Consider the following 25,355-nt stretch of genomic DNA (forward strand, 5'->3'; position numbering starts at 1 on the left):
TGACCCCGGCCCCCAAGCTGGCATTCCCTATGTCACATTCTGTCCACAGTGTGATGCTGCCTGGCCCATGGTGTTGAAAGGTTTAATTTTTAGTGCCAGTATTAAAATTTGAGAGGTTTCACTAAACCTCCAGCTCTTCTTGGGGAAAAAAAAAAACCACAGTAAATCTGGCAACCCAAGGCCCCACCTCCTTACAGCAGCAGTCTGCTAGAACTGTTTACAGGCTGGCCCTAAGAGGGAACACGTGGTCCCCAGTTTCCACTGTCCCCATTGGTCCTCTGTGGGCATTTGGCTCTGTGACCCTCATACGAGTTAGTATGAAAAGGAGACTTCTCAGAGGTCAAAAGCTTCATCCCCTGGGACAGTTTACATGGAAAGTCAAATCCCCAGTAAAATAAACACCTGCAACATCTGGTCCAAGACCCTCCTCTACACCCCCAGCTGCAAAGAACACACATCAGGAGAATCCCACCACAGAGGCTCAACTAGGGCAGTTCAGTTCAGTTCAGTCGATCAGTCGTGTTCGACTCTTCGTGACCCCATGAATTGCAGCACGCCAGGCCTCCCTGTCCATCACCAACTCCCAGAGTTCACCCAAACTCATGTCCATCGAGTTGGTGATGCCATCCAGCCATCTCATCCTCTGTCGTCCCCTTCTCCTCCTGCCCCCAATCCCTCCCAGAATCAGGGTCTTTTCCAATAAGTCAACTCTTTGCATGAGGTGGCCAAAGTATTGGCGATTCAGCTTCAGCATCAGTCCTTCCATGAATATTCAGGACTGATCTCCTTTAGAATGGACTGGTTGGACCTCCTTGCAGTCCAAAAGACTCTCAAGAGTCTTTTCCAACACAACAGTTCAAAAGCATCAATTCTTTGGTGTTCACCTTTCTTTATTATAGCCCAACTCTCACATCCATACATGACTACTGGAAAAACCATAGCCTTGACTAGACGGACCTTTGTTGGCAAAGTAATATCTCTGCTTTTTAATATACTGTCTAGGTTGGTCATAACTTTCCTTCCAAGGAATAAGCGTCTTTTAATTTCATGGCTGCTAGGGCAAGGGGGCAACAAATAATTGAGACAGCTGTGGTGGGGCATAGAGGGGGACTCGGTCCCCCATGGCTACTACATAAGACCCTGAGTAATGGCCCTGCAGTGTGCCATGTCCAAAGGGAGGAAAGAAAGTTCAGCACAAAGCTGTGCTGCTAAGTCGCTTCAGTCATGTCCAACTCTGTGCAACCCCTGAGACGGCAGCCCATCAGGCTCCCCCGTCCCTGGGATTCTCCAGGCAAGAACACTGGAGTGGGTTGCCATTGCCTTCTCCAATGCATGAAAGTGAAGTCGCTCAGTCATGTCCGACTCTTCGCGACCCCATGGACTACAGCCTACCAGGCTCCTCCATCAGGTGGCCATAACTGATTTCAAAAATAAAAATACTTATCAAGCCCTCACTCATGCTCAGTCGATTTAGTCATGTCCAACTCTGTTGCAACTCTATGATATGTAGCCCACCAGGCTCCTCTGTCCATGGGATTCTCCAGGCAAGAATACTGGAGTAGGTAGCCATGCTCTCCTCCAGGGGATCTTCCCAGCCCAGAGATAGAACCCACATCTCCTGTGTCTCCTGCATTGGCAGGTGGATTCTTTACTGCTGAGCCACCAGGGAAGCCCTAAGCGTTCACTAGGTGTTTGGAAAAACACACAAAGGCCCAGGGGTGAGGCCAGGTCCCCCCAAAGGAGAAACAACAGCCCACCACAATTCTCCACGATCTTTTCTCTTCCTCCACCTCCCCTCCACTTCCCTCGGATGCTCTGTCTCTTCCTGTGAGATTCCTATTCAGCCTGATGCCCTTCAAGTCCAAAGTGCCTGCACCAGAGCAACTCTCAGGTGGCCAAAGGAAAGATTCGTCTGCACACCATTCCTCCATTTTCTGGCCAAATACAGTCAACTCCACCCCGCTGGTTCCTATGGAATGTCTGCTCTTGGAGACCATGCCCCATAGATGTTCAAGATGGCCACCATCTGCAAAGACCTGACCGAACACCAAGGACCCCCATGGGTGCAGTGTGTTAGCACTTTCCCTAATTGCTGGCTCCAGGTTTCCTTTCAAGCCCCTCTCTCCCCAGGAAATGGCAGTCCTCCCATCAAACCCCAGAGTCTTCAGCCCAGAATTAGGCTTAGAGAGGAAGCACTAAGTTCGTGAGATTCCATCTGCACAGGGCTAGGCAGAGCTGAGCCTGCGGAGGTCCCACCACCATCACACATGACAGTGGTGGGAGGGGAGAGGCGGGAGGAGGAGGAGGCTCAGACAGACAGGATCCCAGCAGAGCCGGGTCACCTCGAGCGCGTCCCAAAGCTGTGTGACTTTATATACTGGTGGCTCTGCTTTTCAGAGCCTTTCGCCACTGAACCCAGGATCTATCTAGATGTGACACTTGGCCTGGCCCTGCTTTCTCTCAGCCAACCCCACCCCAGCACACACACACACACACACACACACACACACACACACTTATGGACCTACAAATGGTCTCTGAAGAGTAGTATTCACATCACACACTACACTTATATGGGGAATTTCCTCTCATTTACATTCCCATTAAGTTGCAAATTTCATCATAAAAAGTAAAGCAATTCCCTAGTCTCAGGCTTTACCTTCCAATAGGAACCTCAGAGATCATCAAATCCAAAACCCTCATCTTAAGGGGCAAAAATCCGAGGCCCAGAAAAGCGATGGGACTTGCCCCAGGACACACACTAGCGAAGCCAGGTCCAGATCTCAGGCCTCGGGCTTCACCGCCCAGGACTCTCTCTCCCTGCCGTATGCCTGCCCCCAACCACCCACCCACCCACCAACTTCCCTGCAGCCCGGACCCAGCTCTACTCACATATAGCGCAAGTGGGGGTTCTTGGCGAAGGCTCTGGGCTGGATGTTCCGAAGTCCTGAGTTCTTGATGGTCCTAAAGAGAGAGAGGAAAAGAGGGTCAGCAGAGCTTACGGGGTAGCAATACAGCTCTGCTCTGGGCCGAGGCTGACAGCCGGTGAGGCCAAGACTGGACAACAGTTGCCTCTGTAAACTGAATGCATTTCTTCATCACCGGTCATCACTTGTGGTCCAGTTGAGGGACAGGACCACAGGACCAGTGGGCAGGATTTGGGCTCACATCCCACTGGGACCTGGGTAAGTGTGAGAAATGTGCCCATCCTGGCAAATGGATAAGACTCTGGTCCAGCAACTCTAGCACTCAGCCCCCTCCCTTTGCCACCCCAATTCCCCCGCAGTCACTCGCACTGAATCCAAAGGAGGCGGTGACTGGAAATATCCCTGCTCCTTGTGGACCATCAGTCCAGCACGGGACTGAGGAAAGCACTAACCCGGGGGACGTGGGTTCAGGTTGTATCTCGAAGCCTGAACTACGTATGGGCTGGCCCCTGCCCCCACCCCACCGGGAGCTGGTGCACTCACAGCTTTTGGAGGCCAGTATAGAGCTCCATGTCCACAGCGTTGAGCGTGTGCAGACCGCGCCAGTTCTCTATGTGTCTGCAGGGAGGGAGGAGAGGCAAGGTTCAGGTCAGCAGAGGGATCACCGGAAAGATGCTGGCTTTAGTGCCAGAGACCTGGGCTTAAATCCTGGAGCAGCCACCCGCGAGCCAGGCTCTCCACCAAGTCCCCAGTGATCTCTGAGTCTGCTCCATTCTCTCTCTGCATGGGGCCACACACACCACCTGGCTGATGGGCTTGCTGGGGGATCTCAAGTTCTGAGCCCATGGATAGCGCTTAATGCCCCCGCATCCCCTGGGCTCTAGAAAGACTACTCTTTAAATTCTTGAGATTCAATCTCCCTGCAGGTCTTCCTAATTCAGTTTCTTTCCATTCTCTTTTAGTTCTTTTTAACTTCTAGGAATTTTTTTTTTTTTTAAGAATAGGCTCATTTTCTACATTCCTGCCCACAGAAAGAACACAAATGAAGTGATTTTTTTTTTTAAAGGTGTTGGGGGGAGCTTGCTTCGTGAACATGGCTTTTGAGTGGAAAAGCCCAGAAGGAACACACACCACCTCAGGGTCCCCTAGGGGCCAGACACTGACGACCCCCTTTGGATGAGAGTGAAAGTTAGTCGCTTAGTCATGTCTGACTCTTTGCAACCCCATGGACCGTAACTCGCCAGGCTCCACTGTCCTTGGAATTCTCCAGGCAAGGATACCGGAGTGGGTAGCCATTCCCTTCTCCAGGGGATCTTTCTGACACAGGGATCAAATCTGAGTCTCTTGCATCACAGGCAGATTCTTTACCATCTGAGCCACCAGGGAAGCCCCCTTTGGTTACCATGACCCAATTCATCTGGTCAAGGACATCAGTGGCTTCATATGGCAGAACCAATTCCACAAAGGAGGCATGACCAAACGCCTGGGTGTCACGGAAAGAACGGGAGGCTGGCATTAGAGGAGCCAGATTCCAGCTTTCTCTCTGGGACTTTAGCAGCCATGGCTTTGAGCATGAGCTCTCAACACTCTGGGCCTCTGGTATCCTCATTTGTAAGGGGAGAGGGTTACACCAGATCAGCAGTTTCTCCCCCATCTCTTCACAAAGATCTTCTTTTAGAACTTTCTCCCAAGAGGTTTCGTGCTTAGCTCCCTAAACATGTGTCGAGCAAGCACACACACTTAATTCATCTTCTCAGATTTACTAATGCAAGATATAAATCACTGTTAACCAGAGTTTTTTTTTTTTTATCAACGGGCATAAACCAGCACTGACTCACCCAGCAGATAAATTCCAGCCCAAAGCAAAGGAATTCTTGAAAGTACTGTTAGCATGGAAGGGCTCGTCATGGGTATGGATTTGATTTCCTTTGTTTGGTGTGTGTGTATATATATATAGAGAGAGAGAGAGAGAGAACACCAGGGACAAACATCCTACATTACCGCTTTGGGCTCCAGGTTGAGAACCGTTAGACCAGCAGTCCTCAACCATTTTTGGCACCAGGGACTGGTTTTGTGGAAGACAGTTTTTCTACCAACTGGAGAGGGTGGGTGGTTGGGGGATGATTCAAGTGTATTACATTTATTATGCACTTTATTTCTATTATTATTACATCAGCTCCACCTCAGATCATCAGGCTTTAGATCCCAGAGGTTAGGGACCTCTGCATTAGATTATTGATTACCAAGGTCCTTTCCAGCTCCAAAGTCATCTGAGAGGAGGCCATTCATACGCACCCGCCACCCCAAGGAGCTCCAGGGGGCCACAGGAAAAGGCCTCGCGCTGCCCTCCTGGGATCTGACTCTCCCATCAGTGCCCCCAAAGTCTAAGTATCCTCTTGGAGAGGAGGGGAAAGACATGACAGATCACCCTGGGACCGTGATACCCAAGGCACAGAAAAGACAGCCACCTTCCCCAGACATCCCCTCCCAGGTCCCACCCTACCCGTGGTTCTGCCATCTGCCATCAGGTGGGACCAGAGCCAGGAAGGCCACAGGGAGGCGGTGGCCAGGGCCTCTGGAAGCATTTCAGAGCCGCGCAGCGACAAGGTATGCCAAGAGCCCTTTTTGTACCACATTCTCTCGGAGCCCCTGCTAAGCAGCCAGACACATTAGCATCTGCTGGGGACATGGGCCAGGTGGCCAGGTTGGTACTGAATTCTTTCTCCAAAGCCTTCTCCCCTGGAAGCCGCATGGCCCCAGGACAGTTTGTTTAGTTTGGGTTCGCCAGGGCAGGGACCCCGACTCCATGTCAGCTGAGAAGGAAGGCCAGAGTGAGCAGAAGGACCTGTGCCAGCCCCACCCCCACCTGGGGTATCCACTCAGTCCATGTAAGCCACCAAGTGTTAACAGATTGCAGTGTTCCTACCGACGGGTATTCATTCATGGGAACCCAGCTTCACACAAGCTCCCAACAAGCAGCTGTCAATCAAGTTGTTTAAATAAATGAAATCAGTTTTCTGAGCCCACATTAGAATTCCAGAAATGTGTTTTTATTATGGCTGAGTTGTCAATCATTATTGCATTCGAATACTTGACTTCTCTCAGCCTTCCTGTCCTAATGCCCACAAATGACCTTCCCCGGCAGAAGCACAGCAGGATGATGGCTGAAGTCCTTGGTGCACAGGGCTCTCTCGTCTATTCCACATAGCCCCTTGTATCTTTTTTTGAGTCTGAATTTTCCTACATCAGGGAACGGCACTTTTATAGCAAATGTGTGATTAGGAGTTGGTGCTCCAAAGTTGGGTTAGCCACTACAAACTCCAGCCCACCACCCATTTCCGTACAGCCTGAGAAATAAGAATAGTTTTTTTTTTTTTTAATCTAATGTAGAATCCTATTTTGTGACATGTGAAAAGTATATGAAATTTAAATCCCCATGTTCATATTTGCTCATTTACTCTTGTCTGTGACCACTTTTCTCCGCAAAAGTGGAGTTGAGTTATTGCCACAGAAGCTCACTTAAAATATTGACTTTCTGGCCTTTCGTAGAAAAAGGTTGCTGACCCCTGCCTAGAGCCTGACTGCCAGGATACAGATCCTGTCTCCATCGCTACCTCGATCTATGGGACCCTGTCCAGGTTTCTTCACTTGTCTGTGCCTCAGTTTCTTCATCTGTCAAATGGGAATAATAGAATACCTCCAGCATAAGAAGGACGTAAGGATTGCATGTTACATTAAAAAGCCATTACAGCAGCTGGGGTCAGAGTAAGTCCTCAGGGAGTGCCCACTGTGATGATTATTTTTAACCTCAGGCTTTGTAGGGGCTGGGCTTCCCTGATGGCTCAGACCGTAATGAATCAGCCTGCAGTGGAGGAGACCTGGGTTTGATCCCTGGGTTGGGAAGATCCCCTGGAGAAGGGAATAACTACCCACTCCAGTATTCTTGCCTGGAAAATCCCATGGACAGAGGAGCCTTCGGGGGGTTACAGTCCGTGGGGTCACAAAGATATGGACACGACTAAGCAGCTAACATGTTCATTCTTTTCACTTCTGTAGAGGCCGAGCAGTCTCATCTCAGTTTTCATGCTAAAAGGGCAGCCTGGTTCTGCTGGAAGTTGTCATTTCTCAGCCATCATTGATAAAAACTCCGAGTGGCAGAAGGGTGGAGGGGCAGTAAACCTGTCATTCATGACCTCCAGGAAAACTGTTCGAGCTGAAATTATAAACAGCGTCAGAGGATGCACAGACGGCAGCGCCAAGCGGGTTCTCAGGGAAGAGCAGAACCGCGAAGGTGCAGCCTGACATTTGCCGTTGACATTGGCAGGGCGCCTGCCAAGCTTTCCCAGTGACTCACCACTTGGTACCAGCCCCAGGGGTCGTAACTCTGCTGGCTGCTTTGTGCTAACGCAGAGATCGTGAGTTTAAGTGGAAAAGGCAGGCTCTAAAAATATAATAAATAAATAAGACCAAGTCTGAGAGAAGTCCGCTTTGCTTTGGTCTGTAGTAAACAGTGGTTCCATTGGCCCAGTACAATTACATGTGACTTCTTTTGGTGTGCTTTTCTGGGTTGTCCAGGTTGTTTGCATGGCGCATGGATTCTGTCATATGGAAAGCAATCACAAATGATCGCGGGCTTCGCAGGTAGCTCGGTGGTAAAGAATCCACCTGCCGATGCAGGAGACTCAGGTTCTATCCCTGATCTTGGAAGATCCCCTGGTGAAGGAAATGGCAACCGACTCCAATATTCCCGCCTGGAGAATCCCATGGACAGAGGAGCCCAGCAGGCTACAGTCCATGGGGTCACAAAAAGAGTGGGACACAACTTACCACCTAAACAACAAGAATGATCATGTTTTTAAAGGAAGGTTAGGCCCTTGAGCCCTGTCCAGCAGGGCAGTCACTGGTCACCCTCTCCCAGGACGACAGGCTGCACCAGCCCATCCAAGCGGCAGCATCGCACTCGCCTGCCACCACTGTGGAGGGCTTGAGAACTCAGAGTGGTGCCAGGAACACAGCTCAGCAGGAGCCCAGATCCCACGTTTGTCTGCTCAGGTACAGAGCGTGTGGTGGTGCTGGCCCTGCAAAGACTTGCAGCCTCACCTCAGTGTGACCCCGGGCTCCCATCCCTACTCTAATTTCCTCCACTTTAGTCTCTTGAATTCAGCGGTTCCCAACTGGAGGCAATTTTGCCCCGCAGAGGTCAGTTGGCAATGTCTGGAGACATTTGGGGGGCTTCCCTGTGGCTCAGCAGTAAAGAATCTGCCTGCAATGCAGGAGATCCAAGTTTGATTCCTGGGTCAGAAAGATCCCCTGGAGGAGGGCATGGCAACCCACTCCAGTATTCTTGCCTGGAAAATCCCATGGACAGGGGATCCTGACAGGCTACAGTCCATAGAGTCTCAAAGAATCGGACATGACTGAAGCGACGGAGCACACAGGCAAGGACACATTTTTGATGGCCACACTGGGGTGAGGGAGCGGCACCGGTATCCACAGAGATGCTCCTAAACATTCCATCATCCGCCAGGCAGCATCCCCACAGCAAAGAATTATCTGCCCCAAATGTCCATGGTATTCAGGATGGGAAACATTGCTTTATTACACAACGCTTCTATTTAAGATTCTCTACCGCTGAGCCACTAGGGAAGCCCCGTGTTCTTGTCTACTTGGCTTCAAAAGTTAAGGAGGTGTGTAATGCATCTTAGGGAAAAGAAGAAGCATCCAGTGAGGAGGCTGAACATGCAGAGGTTCTGTATTTAAATTTTGTTGTCTGGAAAATTTGGCTATGAAGAACAGCTCATTAATAGTAGTGAGGGATCACAGGAAAAAATAACAGCCATCTGACAGCAGGGAGGAGAGAGAAAAGCTTGGGAAGATGAGGAAATACTGGGCCTGCTGCATTAAAGAAAGGCAGGACGCTCCTTTGTCCCACCAGACAGTCCTTATCTTTCTGGGTAGCCAGGTGAGCAGCAGAGCTCTGCCAGGTACACGGTGCCTCGCCCCTCTCATGAGCATCCACAGCCAGCTTAGTCCTCCGGTGTTATATGGACTTGAATGTTGCCGTGTTCTAGGGTTTTCTGCATTTAACTTTTAAATACTGGAGATACAAACAATTCTTAAACACATTCACATGGCATATTTTTAATTAAAATAAAGACCACAGTCTGCACCATCTAGTTTTTATGCACTTGGAGATTGCCAATTCATTACCATACTGGCCCTAGCCAAACAGAAGGAGGAAGAAATAATGGTACAAAAGCACAATTGGATGAATTCTAATGCAACGGATTTTTATATTCTCTATGAATATATTAATTAACAGGGGCTTAATTAATTAGCAGCTGGTGCTAGTGGTTAAGAATGCTCCTACCAGTGCAGGAGACCTAAGAGATGAGGGTTCAATCCCTGTGTTGGGAAGACCCCCTAGAGAAGGACATGGCAACCCACTCCAGTATTCTTGCCTGGAGAATGCCATGAACAGAGGAGCCTGGCGGGCTATGGTCCATGGGGTTGCAAAAGGGTTGGACACGACTGAATGGACTTAGCATGCACGCACCCATGCACACGCATGTTAATTAGTATTTCACTTGTGCTCTGACTCATCCCTACAGGGGTTCAAAGCAGCTGTGGATTGGGTTTATCTCCAGGAATAAATGCTTGATGAGCCACTGGGAGTGACTCCATCCTTCCCAAGTCTACCTGGAAGGAGCATGTGCTTTGACCAAAGGCCCCCCACCAAGACCTTGTGGAAGTTTTCTGAGCTGTGACACCGAGCTCAGCTCTGGCTCTGGAGCTCAGTGCTGTGATGAACTAAGCCTCGGTTCCTTCCTTCCTCTCCCTGGAAAAATGTTGCACGTTGGCTCCTGGCAGAACTTCGGCCGAGTGTCATGATTCTGTGGCATGAGGGAAGGGCAGTGACGAGGGGGCAGGGACAGGCCACTGGCGTGACTCTCTGCATGGAACATTTCATATTCCCATGCAATGAAGAGGCCTTCGAAGTGCCAGTGGAAGCTGCTGTACAACACAAGGAGCTCAGCTCGGCGTCCTGTAATGGCCTAGAGGGGTGAAGAATCAGCCTGCAATGTGGGAGACCCAGATTCGATCCCTGGGTGGGGAAGATCCCCTGGAGGAAGAAATGGCAACCCATTCCAGTACGCTTGCCTGGAAAATCCCATGGACAGAGGAGCCTGGTAGGCTGCAGTCTTTGAGGTTGTGAAGAGTCGGACACGACTGAGCAACTTCACTTTCACTTTTCACTTTCATGCATTGGAGAAGGAAATGGCAACCCACTCCAGTGTTCTTGCCAGGAGAATCCCAGGGACGGTGGAGCCTGGTGGGCTGCCATCTATGGGGTCGCACAGAGTCGGACATGACTGAAGTGACTTAGCAGCAGCAGCAGCAGCACAGCGATTAATACTTTCACTTTTCAGAGGGGTGAGAGGGAGGTTCAAGGGGGAGGGGACATATATATATATATATATATATATATATGGAACTGATAGTCTTTGGAGTCCATGGGGTTGCAAAAGAGTCGGATACGACTTAGCAACTAAACAACAAAAAAAACAGACAGAACATGACTTAGAACATTTTCTTGAAGATCCTGGATCATTGTGATCAACTTACCTGTCCCTCTGAGCTAGCCTCAGAGGCTCTTGAAGTAGGTAGAACCTGTATCCCTGCCCAAAATGATCCTATCCTGAAATGATGCCTGAATTCTAAGGGCTACTGCTTCCATTTTTTAAAGATTTTCTGGCTCTTCTTTGCTATCAAGCTGTGACCCCAGGGCCCTTCTAACATGCTGCTCTGCAGTCCACTGGAGAACAGAGATCAAGAGTGGACACTCTGAGGTCAGCTGGGTGCTGAGTGACTTAGGCTCAGAGGAAGGGATATATGTATACATAGAACGATTCACATTGTTACACAGCACAAACAACACATTGCACAGCAACTATCTTCCAATTAAAAAAAAAGAATCTATGATAAACCATAACAGAAAAAAATATTTTTAAAGGAATAGATGTATGTGTATGGGGCGGGGTGTGGGTTAGCTGCTCAGTTCAGTTCAGTTCAGTTGCTCAGTCGTGTCTAACTCTTTGCGACCCCATGAATCGCAGCACGCCATGCGTCCCTGTCCATCACCAGCTCCTGGAGTCCACCCAAACTCATGTCCATTGAGTCAGTGATGCCATCCAACCATCTCATCCTCTGTCGTCCGCTTCTCCTCCTGCCCTCAATCTTTCCCAGCATCAGGGTCTTTTCAAATGAGTCAGCTCTTCACATGAGGTGGCCAAAGTATTGGAGTTTCAGCTTCAGCATCAGTCCTTCCAATGAACACCCAGGGCTGATCTCCTTCAGAATGAACTGGTTGGATCTCCTTGCTGTCCAAGGGACTCTCAAGAGTCTTCTCCAACACCACAGTTCAAAAGCATCAATTCTTCAGTGTTCAGCTTTCTTTATAGTCCAACCCTCACATCCATACATGACCACTGGAAAAACCATAGCCTTGACTAGACAGACTTTTGTTGACAAGGTAATGTCTCTGCTTTTTAACATGCTGCCTAGGTTGGTCATAAATTTCCTTCCAAAGAGTAAGTGTCTTTTAATTTCATGGCTGCAATCACCATCTGCAGTGATTTTGGAGTCCAGAAAAATAAAGTCAGCCACTGTTTCCACTGTTTCCCCCATCTATTTGCCATGAAATGATGGGACCAGTTCCCATGATCTTAGTTTTCTGAATGTTGAGCTTTAAGCCAACTTTCTCACTCTCCTCTTTCACTTTCATCAAGAGGTTCTTTAGTTCTTCTTCACTTTCTGCCATAAGGGTGGTGTCATCTGCATATCTGAGGTTACTGATATTTCTCCCGGCAATCTTGATTCCAGCTTGTGCTTCTTCCAGTCCAGCGTTTCTCATGATGTACTCTGCATAGAAGTTAAATAAGCAGGGTGACAATATACAGCCTTGATGTACTCCTTTTCCTATTTGGAACCAGTCTGTTGTTCCATGTCCAGTTCTAACTGTTGCTTCCTGACCTGCATACAGGTTTCTCAAGAGGCAGGTCAGGTGGTCTGGTATTCCCATCTCTTTCAGAATTTTTCCACAATTTATTGTGATCCACACAGTCAAAGGCTTTGGCATAGTCAATAAAGCAGAAATAGATGTTTTTCTGGAACTCTCTTGCTTTTTCGATGATCCAGTGGATGTTGGCAATTTGATCTCTGGTTCCTCTGCCTTTTCTAAATCCAGCTTGAACATCTGGAAGTTCACGGTTCACGTATTGCTAAAGCCTGGCTTGGAGAATTTTGAGCATTACTTTACTAGGTTAGTTGCTCAGTGGTGTCCAACTCTTTGCGACTCCATGCACTGTAGCCCACCAGGCTTCTCTGTCCATGGAATTCTCCAGGCAAGAATACTGAGTACTGGAGTGAGTTGCCGTTCCCTTTTCCAGGGGATCTTCCTGACCCAGGGATTGAATCTGGGTCTCCTGCATGGCAGGCAGTTTCTTTACCTTCTGAGCCACTAGGCAAGCCCATTTATCTATCTATCTATCTATCTAACATATTATATACATATTAATATAATTGAATCACTTTGCTATACAACAGGAATTACCAACATTGTAAATCAACTATTGTTGTTCAGTCACTCAGTTGTGTCCGATTCTTTGTGACCCATGGACTGCAGCAAGCCAGGCTTCCCTGTCCTTCTTCAATAAAAATAAATATGAAGAAACAAATAACAGTGGACACTCAACACCCACATCCAGAATTTGGAAACTGGATGCCTCAGGACCAGGAACTCCAGCCTCTCCAGACCTCAGTTTCCTACCAGGAAATCTGGGTGCTCTGAGGATTAGCTGAGGCCATGCCCACGTCCTCCGTTCAGCTCTGACACTCAGCACTGGTGCAAATCAGAGCTGACTCGATGGCTGCCTTTGGAACTGTGCCTTAGGTCAGAGTAGTAAGAATCTGAGTAAGAATTTAAGAGAATATGAAAAAAATCATGCACAGACATGTGTGAGCACATGCACACATAGAGATAGATAGATATTTGCCCTTGTTATCTTACTTTGTTTCACATACCCTTTCTGGATGATTGAGCTAACCAGATAAGTAAGTGTTCTTGTTAATTCATAATTCACATGTTCCTATTGCCATTCTTGGAGGTGTATCCTGGCAGGAGGTAGCTGAAACTGGCATTTCTCAGAGGCTTTTTATATGAGTACTCAGTCCTCCAAGAACACAGGCGTTTCAGATATCAAGGCTGGACAGACATCCCATCCTTTCACCTCCAGATGTCCCTGTTCCCTGTAAGACATGGGGCTCCCATCACCTTCTCACTCGAATCTAAGATGGTGGCCCAAATTGAAGTATAGAGTTGGGTGCCTGGGGAAACTAGCTTGGGATCTCATTTTCTAATAAGTCAGTATTAGAGCACACAGATGCATGAGTGTGCACATACACGCACTCACACACACATGCACACCCATGCACACACACCAAGAATACTCTGGATGTTCGACTTCCCAACCTTGTAGGGCAAAGAGAAAATTGATTTGTTATCCAGGCCTATTATGTCTAGTGATCCAGACAGAAGCATTAGCCTTCAATTATCTGATATGTTTAGCATTATAAACAAACCGTCTGGAGCGATAGCTCCGTGGAGCTCAAGCACCAGAGGACTGGGGAAGAACTGCCTCAGATCGCACCAGCCAAGTCACTCAGCTCTCCACCCTTGACAGGCGTCAAGGGGAATACCAGATGCCTGGGGAGCCTTCCTGGGCTGGCAACCCCAGCATGCCAGCATGTGAGCACACCAGCTCTACAAGCAGCTGCCCGCCAAGGACCATGGTGAACCAGCCCCACGTCGCAGGCACCCCCGGGACCGCAAAAAGGAACATTCAGGTCATGCGGTGAACAGATGGAAGGCGACAGCATCTGTGCCGGCTTCCTGATCCACTCTGAGACTCGTGCCAGGAATGGGGGCTGTTTGTGTGCACACCTATGCTCTCCACCTGCTGAAATGCGATGTCTCCTAATGGAGGAACAGTCAAAGGCATGCATCTGGGGGCTCAGCCAGCTTAGTGGGGAGTCCAGGCTGCCCTGCACAGGTCCCAGCCTGTGACCAGACTGGCCTGCCCCTCGCCAGTCTGTCTGGTTCTCCCCATGTTCACTGCAGCCTTCACATCCACATGCCAGGGAGCCACCGCCTAATACTGCAAACGGCCACCACCTCTGAGCTGGCCTCCCAGCTTTCACTCTCCCCCAACAGACTCTCCTCCAGCGCAATCCTCCTCTTTCCTGCTTATAACCCTCCAACTGCTTCCTTTGCTCCTTAAAATAAAATCCAAAACCCAGGTCGTAGTGGCCCACAAGATGATCGCCAGCTGCTTCCATGGTCCCCTCCCAGAACACACCCCTCTGGTTTTCCAAGCCCCAGCCACAGGGACGTGCCTTCTGTTCTTTAAACCTACCAGGCTAATACCTGATCAGAACTTCCAGGAAACGCTCTTCCCTGACTCCTTCTAATCTCTCAGGCCTCCCCTCCAAGGTCACCTTCTCGGAGAAGCCAGCCGACTCCTCTGTGAGCCCACCCTCCCTTCCCCGCCAGCTGCTCTCTGGCACAAGCCCCTGTTTATGTCCTTCACAGCCCTTAATAACCATCTGTAATTGTCTTATTTGATTATTTGATTACGTGTTTGTTGTGTCCCTAGAACTATGATGCATGAGAACAGAGCTCCTATCCGTCTTACTCCCGACTCCCTTACCTCCAGAATCTCAAATGCTGCCCCAGGGTAAGTATATACTCAGGGTGTCATCCAGATTGGTGCTAAGTAGCCACCTAGATGTCCTAACTCACGCCAGAGGTGTTCCAGGCACAGCATCTCCACGGTCCTCTCCCTGGGCCCTGCTCAGTAGCTGAACCTGCAGAAACCCTGAGCTTGATCTCTAAAGAAGAATGCGGCCCAGGGCACATGATTCAACAGCCCAAATGGGGACAGGCAACTTGGGGAATCACTGCAGAGCCCAGAGATGGGGTGATCCCAGAGATCTCAGGACCAGACCTGGACCAGACCTCCCCGCTTCCAGGAGAGATCTCAGGTCTACTGCCCACCATCGGGGTCAGGAATGGGGCAGTGGGCAGGGCCTCCTCTCACCAGACATTGGAGCAGATGAGGTGGAAATGCTCTTGGTGCCTAAGCACATCTTCTCCATCCTTCCCTTCCCCACATGACTATGGTCTTCACCAGAATATGAGTTTTCGGAAGGCTTGTGTCCCCAGTGCCATGAAAATGCTCAGTGACATCTGAACGAATGGATGAACCTCAAAGTGATCAACAGCAGAGCTGAAATGGATAGCCCTCTACCAGCTCCTCTGTGGGCCTTCCCCTGCCTGCATCCACCAATCCAGGGCTCATTCCATTTTTCTCCTTCTCATCCCAGTCCCCTCACTCTCCCCCTCTTAGATTTTTCCATCAGCATATAAACACATCCAAGGAAAGCCCATTTCAAAGAAAAGTTCCTCGACTCAATGTTCTTCAGCTACCAACTCATGTCTCTCCATCTCCATATGCCAAATGTTTTCAGAAGAATTGCCCACATTCCCAGGCCTTCCTTCCTCACCTCCCTTTGATTCTTCATCCCAATCTGTCTTCATCCCCACCACTCCACTGAAACAATATTGTCAAGGTCACCAGTGGTTTCCACGTTGGCAAATTCTTCTCTGCCATCCAGTTTCTCAGTCTCTCAGCAGCATTTTACCTAATTAACCACTCTCTCTTTCTGAAAACATTCTCTTCTCTATGAATCCCTTAACCTCACTCTCTGCTGGATTTCTTTCCATCTCCCTGGCTAGCATGTCTTAGTCTCCTTTGCTGGTTCCATAGTCTTTATCCATCAGTGATGGAGTCTCCAGGTCTCACCCTCACCAGGCCATGGGGAGCTCACCCAGGTGCTCTGCTGTGAACATCATCTATGCACCCAAAGGTATTTCTGGTAAAACCTCCCAGCTGAGCTCCAGGCTCTTCCGTGATACATCAGCAACATCAATCCTTGCTGTCCTCCCACTTGGGCATCTCCATTTCAGTAAATGGCCCCAATGCCACACAGTTGTCCAAGTCAAATTTCATCACCGATTGCTCCCTTCCCTCTCTCCAACACCCACACCTTAGCAAGTCCACCTCCACAGGAGATCATCGGCTCTGCTTACTGCCCACCATCTCCGCTCTTATCATTTCTTACCACCCAGGCTGCCACGTCTCTTTCAAAGACCACTGCCTCCAAAACATGACCACTGCTTTCATGGCTTCCACTTCCACTTGACAAAACCTGTCTTCACACAGAAGCCTGAATGAGCTTTTTGTAACATAAACCAGTGTCCTCCCTGGTGGTCCAGTGGCTAGGAGTCCACAGTCCCAATGCAGGGGACCCAAGTTCAATCCCTGGTCAGGGAACAAGGTCTCGCATACTACAACAAAGATCAAAGATCCCATGTGTCGCAACTAAGGCCTGGCACAGCAAAATTTTAAAAATATATATTTTAAAAATAACTAAATTAGATCATTCCCCTCTTTTCCACCTTTCCCACCCCAAAATCAGCACCTGATGGCTTCTGTACTTGGGATGGAATTCAGTCTCCACCTCAGCCAGCAGGATCCTCCGTGTCTGGCTCATCCCTCTCCCTCCTCAGCTCAAACTAAACTTAACTTTGTTTACTTGGCTTTAGTCTCACTGGTCTCCTTTCTAGTCTTCAAAACATCAAGCTCCCTCCCCCTTCTCAGGACCTTGCACTTGTTTTTGCCTTTAAAAGTGCTTGGATTCCCTTTCAACGTCTTCTCTTCAGGGAGACCTTCCCTGACCAACCAGCCAAAGACGTTCTGTGTCACCTTCCTCTGGATCCAGTGTTGTTAGGCCAGGGGAGGATTTCGCCCCTCAGAGAACATTTGGCAATGTCTGGGGACACTTTTGATTGTCATGACTGGTCTCTAGTGGGTAGAGGCCAGGTGGTGGTGGTTTAGTCACTAAGTGTCCAACTCTTGCGACCCCGTGGACTGTAGCCCACCAGGCTCCTCTGCCCATGGGATTTCCCAGGCAAGGATACTGGAGTGGGTTGCCATTTCCTTCTCCAGGTAGAGGCCAGGGATGTTATTAAATATGCTACAACATAGGACAGTGCCTCACAACAAAGAATGTCCAAGAATTCCCTGGTAGCTCAGGTGGTAAGGAATCTGCCTGCAAAGCGGGAGACCTGGGTTTGATCCCTGGGTTGGGAATATCCCCTGGAGAAGGAAAGGCTACCCACTCCAGTATTCCGGCCTGGAGAATTCCATGGGCTGTGTGCTCCATGGGGCCGCAAAGAGTCGACATGATTGAGTGCCTTTCACTTTTTTCACAATGTCAATAGTATGGAGCTTGAGAAATGTTGCTCTAGCTATTTCCTTTATATTGTAGCCAAAATCTATAACGACCTCACGTGCATGTTTACTTGTCTATTGTTTCTTTCTCCCAACAGAATGCAAGATCTCTGACGGCAGGCAACCTGTCATCTTGTTTGCTGTTGTATCCACAACATGCAGCCCAGTTCTTGATACACAGTAAAAGGTTTAAAGGAACAAATTAACAAATGACTGTTCTTCCTCAGAACCCTGAGACCTTGCAGCAAGTCATGAAAAGGCCATGGCTCCCAGTGTCTTGATGGAACCAGCATGTTCTCCAACTCTCTGAAGAGACAAAGGTGTAAAGAAGCACGTTGTGCCTGTAGGGTTGGGGAGGGAGACAGAGCCCTATGGCCCCTTGGAGACAGTCATCTCTCGTCTACTCAAAGCACGCTGATCATAAAACTTCCAATCCCTCCTAGACATCTCAGCTTTGAACCAGGAGAGAAAGAGGAGGTCTTTGATCCAAAGCAGAAATAGCCTGAGGCAGGAAGGGACACTAGCTTTGACCCTTTCTCCCCAGTGGGCCTTGGAGAAGACAGTTTGAGCAAGAAGGAAAGTCAGGTCTAGGCCAGAGCAGCTGGCTTGAGAGTAATCCAATAGTGCACGCTCTGTGCCTGAGAGCAGCTGGCCCCAGGGGTCCTGAGAGTGCTGCCCTCGGAGTGGCCAATTTCCTTAGGAAAATACAAAATGGCCAGGCCACCCCTTACTGAATTATAAAGCACTTATCACTTCTTTAATACCTACCCACATGGAGGACTTAATTCACTCAATATGGAAGTTATAAAGGCGAATGGGTAAGTGAGCATTAGGCTCAAGTGCACTGCATAAAGACAGACGAGGGCAATATTTTCCCCTATTAAAAGGGTAGATTTCCTCACTGCAACTCGGCCTCAGAGTTAATGTGGAGAAGTCACTCCAAAGCTCTGGGCGCTTTCCTTATGAGAGGGTAATCCAGGTCACTGGAAGGAAAGGGTGTCCTTGACTTTATAGGAATCATTATCCCCAGAAACCAGGGTGTCAGAGTGATTAGTCAAGGTAATGATCAGGAAGGCAAGGTCACGTGGGTGGTACCCAGCCCTCCCTCTGCATGGTAAGCTGGGAGGGGACCAGGCCACAGAGAAGAGAGATGTCACAGGACAGAGGAGAATGGGTGAGCCGGGCCAAGACTGGAAGCAGGATGTGGAGTGGGAGGCAGCAGGGAGAGAGGCATGCTCCTTTAAAGCATCACCAGTGGAAGAAACCCTGGTTACATCCAAGACTGAAAAGGAAGATGTCAACAGCATCTGTCTCTGGCATCTGTACGGAAACCAGCACTGCCATTCCTTAAGGTTCCAGAGGATTCCATTTTGGGAGCTGGAGAGATGGCCTAACTCCTCAGAAAAAGAAATGCAGTTTTTTCTCTTGTTAACTTTTTTCACTTTCTTGCTTCGGCATCGTGAGCCGTTTCCTATCCTCTGGCAAGAAGCCGTCTGTTCTTTTCCCCATCTACTCACCCTCTTGGAAGACATCTCTCTATCCACATGCCTTCAATAACTGTCTAATTAGAGATGAATTCCAGTTCCACGGGTCTACCATTAATGCCTAAACCTCTCCACTGTCCTGTCTTCCTTTTCTCACAGTATGTATCCTCCTGGATACTTCAGAACAAAATAAAAAATATGGACAGGAGAGCTCATGCTTTCCTTCTGAATTATCCCAAGGTACCTCCGCTGAGTCCTCCTGACTTGAAATGTTAAAGCAGAGATGGTGAATAGATTTCAATTTTTCTGCCATATCATTGGGATGCTGAGAGTTAACCCAGACTGCTGTGTCTAGAAGGAGGCTGTGGTTGAGCCGGAAAAAGAACTATGATTGATTAGTGATGTCTGTCCTGGGCACGGGACACAGAAGGGCCACATAAACACCATTAACCAAATCTGGGCTTCTTGGGTGGCACAGCAGTAAAGAATCTGCAGGCCAATACAGGAGACACAAGAAACGTGTGCTTGATCCCTGGGTCAGGGAGATGCCCTGGAGTAGGAGATGGCAACCCACTCCAGGATTCTTGTGGGGGGAAATTCCATGGACAGAAGAGCCTGACGTGCTCAGTTCATGGGGTTGCAAAGAGTCAGACACAACTTTGCGATTGAACAACATCAAAATGGCCTGTGGCCAGGGGCTCTTGGATGGCCTCAGGATGGGCGGCTGGTAGCCAAGGAACCCAACCAAGTGATTAAAGGGTTGGAACCTTCAGCCTCAGCTTACCGGAGGCTGAATTGATCACCAAAAGTCAATAATTTAATCAATAATGCCTACATAATGAAGCCTCCATACAAATCCTAAAGTGAGGTTCAAGGAGCCTCCAGGTTCACGACCAGAAGGGGCTGCTGGGAGGGAGACACACCTGGAAAGGACATGGAACCTCCCTTTCTCCTCCCATGCCTCTCCCTGTGTGTCTCTCCCATCTGGCTGCTCTTGAGTTGGACCCTTTTATAATAAACTGGTGATAATAAACAGTAAAGGGCTTCCCAGGTGGCGCTAGTGGTAAAGAACCTGCCTGCCAATGCAGGAGACATAAGAGACGCGGGTTCTATCCCTGGGTCAGGAAGATCCCCTGGAGAAGGAAACCCATGCCAGTATTCATGCCTGGAGAATCTCATGGGCAGAGCTGTAGCTGGTGGGCTACAGTCCATGGGGTCGCACAGAGTCGGATATGACTGAAGCGACTTAGCATGCACATACAATAAACAGCAAATGAACTGTATTCCCGAGTTTGGTGAGTCACTCTAGCAAATTACCAAACCCCAGGAGGGGGTCCAGGGAACCTCTGATCTATAGCTGGTCGGTCAGCAGCTCAGGTGACAACCTGGACTTGTGATTTGCATCTGAGGTGATGTAACATCACCTTATGGGACCTAGCCCTTAACTATGGGATCTGACACTCGCTCCAGGAAGCTAGTGTCAGAATTGCATTGAATTGGAAGACACCCACTCAGTGGCCACTGAGAATTAGAGGACTGACCAGTATAGAGGGAAATCACACATCTGATGGCCAGAAGTGAAGAACTGTACTAAGAGCAGAACAGAGAAGTGGATGTGAGTCTTTGCTTTTCAAGTTGTTGCTGGATTGAACAGGGATTGAGGTCAGGAACTGGGGCCTCTGTGTCCAGGAGAGTGACCGTGCTTGTAGCTGCCGTGCTGAGGCTGTGACATGCATGTAGCCCGAGACCCTCTTTCTCACCTCTCCCCACACCTCTGCCTCCTCGTAGAACATAGCCTGCACTTTACAAGTCAGCCCAACAAAGCACTTGCTGCCAGGGCTGGTTCCCTCCTGCTTGCTCTGAGCCACTGTCTCTGCTTGTTCCTCTGTTCCTCTGCCTGCCAGGTACCTTGAGTACCTAACGAATGTTCCAGAAGCTCAACATCTTTTGGGGGGTGCCAATATGCTGCATCTTCCTCTCTCCACTAAAAGCATTAGTCACTCAGTCATGTCCTACTCTTTTCGACTGTAGCCCTCCAGGCTCCTATGTCCATGGGCTTCTCAAGGCATGAATATTGGAGTTGGTGGCCATTTCCTCCTCCAGAGGATCTTCCTGACCCAGGGATCAAACCTTGATCTCCTTCACTGTAGTCAGATTCTTTACCATCTGAGCCACCAGGGAAGCCCCTTCCTCTGCTAAGCTTTTATCAAACCATCCACATCCAGTTGCAATGATCAGTGATCCCGCTGATCAGCTCCTGGGGACTTGTGTCTGTGAGCTTGTCACCTACGTGTGCCTGGCTTCCCTTGTGCGTGCTTAGTCACTTCAGTTGTGTCTGACTCTTTGTGACCCTATGGACTGTAGCCCGCCAGGCTCTTCTGTCCATGATATTCTCTAGGCAAGAATACTGGAGTGGGTTGCCACTTCCTCCTCCAGGGGCTCTCCCCTCGGAAGCATGTAAATTCCTTGACTTTGATGACAGAGTCCTCTGAAGACTATTTTGTTCTCCCTCCTCTGGCTCTGTGCTAGTTCTGTGCTCCAAGTGGGCAGAGACCTCAGAGGTTCCAAGCAGCTTCTCCTTGAAACTGGGATGAGGTGGGCTCCAGCCTGTGGCAGAGAAGAGCTGTCTAGGGTATGGGGCAGGGCTGGGGTCCAATGTCAAGGCTCAGAGAAGCATAAAACATGGGGCCGAAGAGAGAAGATGCTGGCCCACGCTTCTCTGATGTCTTCCTTCAAAACTCAGCTCAGACAGGCCCTTTCTTCCGGGAGCTTTCCCTGGTCTTCCCCTTCCAGATCCTGAGTGTGCCTTGGCTGTGCTGTCTGTCCCAGAAATAGCACTGATACTCGAGATGGCTGGACAGCATCATTGACTCAAATGAGTTGATGCAAATGAGTTTGACAAAACTCCAGGAGACACTGAAGGACAGGAAAGCCTGGCGTGCTGCTGTCCACGGAGTTGCAAAGAGTTGGACACAACTGAGCAACTAAACAATAACAAGTAGAGCACAAACTCCCAGCAAAGAGGACTCCGGCCAGAGGGCTGGATCAGGGCCCCCGAGGGCCTCCTCCCAAGCCAGGCATTGATGCTTACTTAGCTCCTGGATCCCGGAGGGACCAGGGTGACTGGAGAATTGGGTGTGGTCACTTACCAAGCTCAGGATGCAGATGCTTAAACCACTGCTTTAGAAGCATGTCAGGTGGCGCTAGTGGTAAAGAACCCACCTGCCAATGCAGGAGACATAAGAAACGTGGGTTCGATCCCTGGGTCAGGAAGATCCCTGGGTCAGGAAGATCCCCTGGAGGAGGTATAGAAACCCACTCCAGTATTCTTGCCTGGAGAATCCCATGGACAGAGGAGTCTGGCAGGCTACAGTCCGCAAAGAGTTGGATACTACTGAAACCATTTAGCACGCACACAGAGAAGCACTTCACCATCTTAACATCCCCACCTTAGCTGGAGTGTGCAGACCAGTATCAGCTCCACACGGACCCTCATCATGTTGTCTTATACCCTTTGACACCTCCAATACTTGCAAGCCTTGGAGATCCTTAGGGGCAAGGACTGGTCTTTTTTTTTTTTTTTTAATCTCAGCATCCCCAGCACCAAATACGACACCCGCCCGGCTCTCAAAAGCCCTCAGTAAAGGAGCTGTGGGTACACCAGGAGCTCTCCTTTCCTGCACTGTCAGCTTCACCCTGGGGCAAGAGCATTTAATTCTGTTGTCAGTAAAGGGAAGCCTGAGGCACCATCTGGGAGTCCCCCGAGGAACAAGAAAACTGAATGGCAAAGACACCAGTGACGCTCTGTTAGGGAGCCTGGTCACACACATCCCCTGGAGACTGACCTTCTCATTGGAGGTGCTAGAAACCCCAAGGTCAAGGTAGCATCTCAGCCTCCAAACCCAAGACCTGGAGGAATCCTATCCAGAAGTTGGCTTTTGCCTCAACCCTGCAGACATCCTCCTCTCCAGGCTGCTGACAGTGGGGTTCACTCAGGACACCGAGGGGCTTGGCAACGTGCAACTGCACCGCTAGCTTCCCCCCAGAGGTCAGCAGACAGGATAGCCTGGGGGACCCCTTCCAGGAGCAGTGGTACAGGGCAGAAAGTGCCAGTGATGCCCAGTGAGTCCGGGAAAGAGGACCTCTACAAGCTGGGGCAGGAGCTAGAGTCAGAAGATGTGGGGTTTTCCTGGCACATCTCAATCCCCAGTAGTTCTCTTCTCAGCCCCTGTGCAAGGAGAAAGGAAGCCAGAGCCCGTGCCCATGGCTGTTGGAAGGGAGAGTGACAGCAAATGAGCTGGCAGCATGACTGAGCACTGACTGGAGGAGCCTCTGCTGCCAGGCTGGCACCGCCCAGCTGCTCTCATCACCACGAAGGCCTCGATGGCTCTGGCTACTATCAGCCTGAAGCACCTTCACCCCACCGGCTCATCTTGGCCTGGTCCAGCAGGGCCGAACCTCATTAGAGGGAGCGCTGAACTCCACTGCATACATTCACTTATCTATTTATTGACTGTGCTGCGTCTCAGTTGCAGCACACAGGATCTTTGCTCCACCATGTGGGATCTAGTTCCCTGACCAGGGATTGAACCCGGACCCCTGCATTGACAGTATGGAGTCTTACCCACTGGACCACCAGGGAAGTTTTCATTCACTTATTTATAAAGGACCCACTGTGTGCCAGTTGCCTGCATCCAGCGTCCGTGTACCCGGAGAGGCTTTTTGCAGCACCAAGCTTTGGGCCCCACTTCATGTTCCCTCAATTCAGTTCAGTTCAGTTCAGTCACTCAGTCGTGTCCGACTCTTTGCAACCCCATGAATCACAGCACGCCAGGCCTCCCTGTCCATCACCAACTCCCGGAGTTCACTCAGACTCATGTCCATCGAGTCAGTGATGCCATCCAGCCATCTCATCCTCTGTCGTCCCCTTCTCCTCCTGCCCCCAATCCCTCCCAGCATCAGAGTCTTTTCCAATGAGTCAACTCTTCGCATGAGGTGGCCAAAATATTGACGTTTCAGCTTTAGCATCATTCCTTCCAAAGAAATCCCAGGGCTGATCTCCTTCAGAATGGACTGGTTGGATCTCCTTGCAGTCCAAGGGACTCTCAAGAGTCTTCTCCAACACCACAGTTCGAAAGCATCAATTCTTCGGCACTCAGCTTTCTTCACAGTCCAACTCTTGCATCCAGGGCACATAGCCTTGACTAAATGGACCTTTGTTGGCAAAGTAATGTCTCTGCTTTTGAATATGCTATCTAGGTTGGTCATAACTTTCCTTCCAAGGAGGAAGCGTCTTTTAATTTCATGGCTGCAGTGACCATCTGCAGTGATTTTGGAGCCCATAAAAATAAAGCCTGACACTGTTTCCACTGTTTCCCCATCTATTTCCCAAGAAGTGATGGGACCGGATGCCATGATCTTTGTTTTCTGAATGTTGGGCTTTAAGCCAACTTTTTGACTCTCCTCTTTCACTTTCATCAGGAGGCTCTTTAGTTCCTCTTCACTTTCTGCCATAAGGGTGGTATCATCTGCATATCTGAGGTTATTGATATTTCTCCCGGCAATGGATTCCAGCTTGTGCTTCTTCCAGTCCAGCATTTCTCATGATGTACTCTGCATATAAGTTAAATAAACAGGGTGACAATATACAGCCTTGACGAACTCCTTTTCCTATTTGGAACCAGTCTGTTGTTCCATGTCCAGTTCTAACTGTTGCTTCCTGACCTGCATATAGGTTTCTCAATAGGCAGGTCAGGTGGTTTGGTATTCCCATCTCTTGAAGACTTGTCCACAGTTTATTGTGATCCACACAGTCAAAGGCTTTGGCATAGTCAATAAAGCAGAAATAGATGTTTTTCTGGAACTCTCTTGCTTTATCCATGATCAGCAGATGTTGGCAATTTGGTCTCTGGTTCCTCTGCCTTTTCTCAAGCCAGCTTGAACATCGCAGTTCACGTATTGCTGAAGCCTGGCTTGGAGAATTTTGAGCATTACTTTACTAGCGTGTGAGATGAGTGCAATTGTGCGGTAGTTTGAGCATTCTTTGGCATTGCCTTTCTTTGGGATTGGAATGAAAACGGACCTTTTCCAGTCCTGTGGCCACTGCTGAGTTTTCCACATTTGCTGGCATATTGAGTGCAGCACTTTCACAGCATCATCTTTCAGGATTTGAAATAGCTCAACTGGAATTCCATCACCTCCACTAGCTTTGTTCATAGTGATGCTCTCTAAGGCCCACTTGACTTCACATTCCAGGGTCCCACCAATAGGTCAGAAGCTCCTCCCAGGTTCTGGTCGTCACTTCAATGGGAGTCAGAATGCTGGGGACCCTGCCCAAATTCTAGCCGCTCAACTGGGCCCTAACGACCCAGAAAGGATACATCAGCCTCTTTTTCCTAGTGGATGGGCCCAGGTCCTGATCATGACTTCTCATCACCACCTTGCTAACGGCTCATGGGCCCAATTTTACATCACGTGGGCTCCTGTCTGCCCACCTTGGAATCATAGCATTTTCAGTTTCTGTTAACAAT

General features: G+C 49.4%; 1 protein-coding gene across 3 annotated transcripts in view; it reads right to left on the reverse strand.

Moving 5' to 3' along the window:
* Positions 1-25,355, reverse strand: part of NTRK3 (neurotrophic receptor tyrosine kinase 3) — a 425,220-nt gene that overhangs the window by 342,693 nt on the left and 57,172 nt on the right. For all 3 annotated transcript variants that reach the window (XM_055556823.1, XM_055556822.1, XM_055556824.1), the window contains exons 2-3: positions 3,471-3,545; positions 2,893-2,964 (exon numbers count right to left, since the gene is read on the reverse strand). In XM_055556823.1, the coding sequence (XP_055412798.1) occupies positions 2,893-2,964; positions 3,471-3,545 (147 nt within the window). The remainder of the gene's footprint in view (positions 1-2,892; positions 2,965-3,470; positions 3,546-25,355) is intronic.

This window comes from Bubalus kerabau, chromosome 19, assembly GCF_029407905.1.
Source record: "Bubalus kerabau isolate K-KA32 ecotype Philippines breed swamp buffalo chromosome 19, PCC_UOA_SB_1v2, whole genome shotgun sequence".
In the NCBI taxonomy this organism is placed as follows: domain Eukaryota; kingdom Metazoa; phylum Chordata; class Mammalia; order Artiodactyla; family Bovidae; genus Bubalus; species Bubalus kerabau.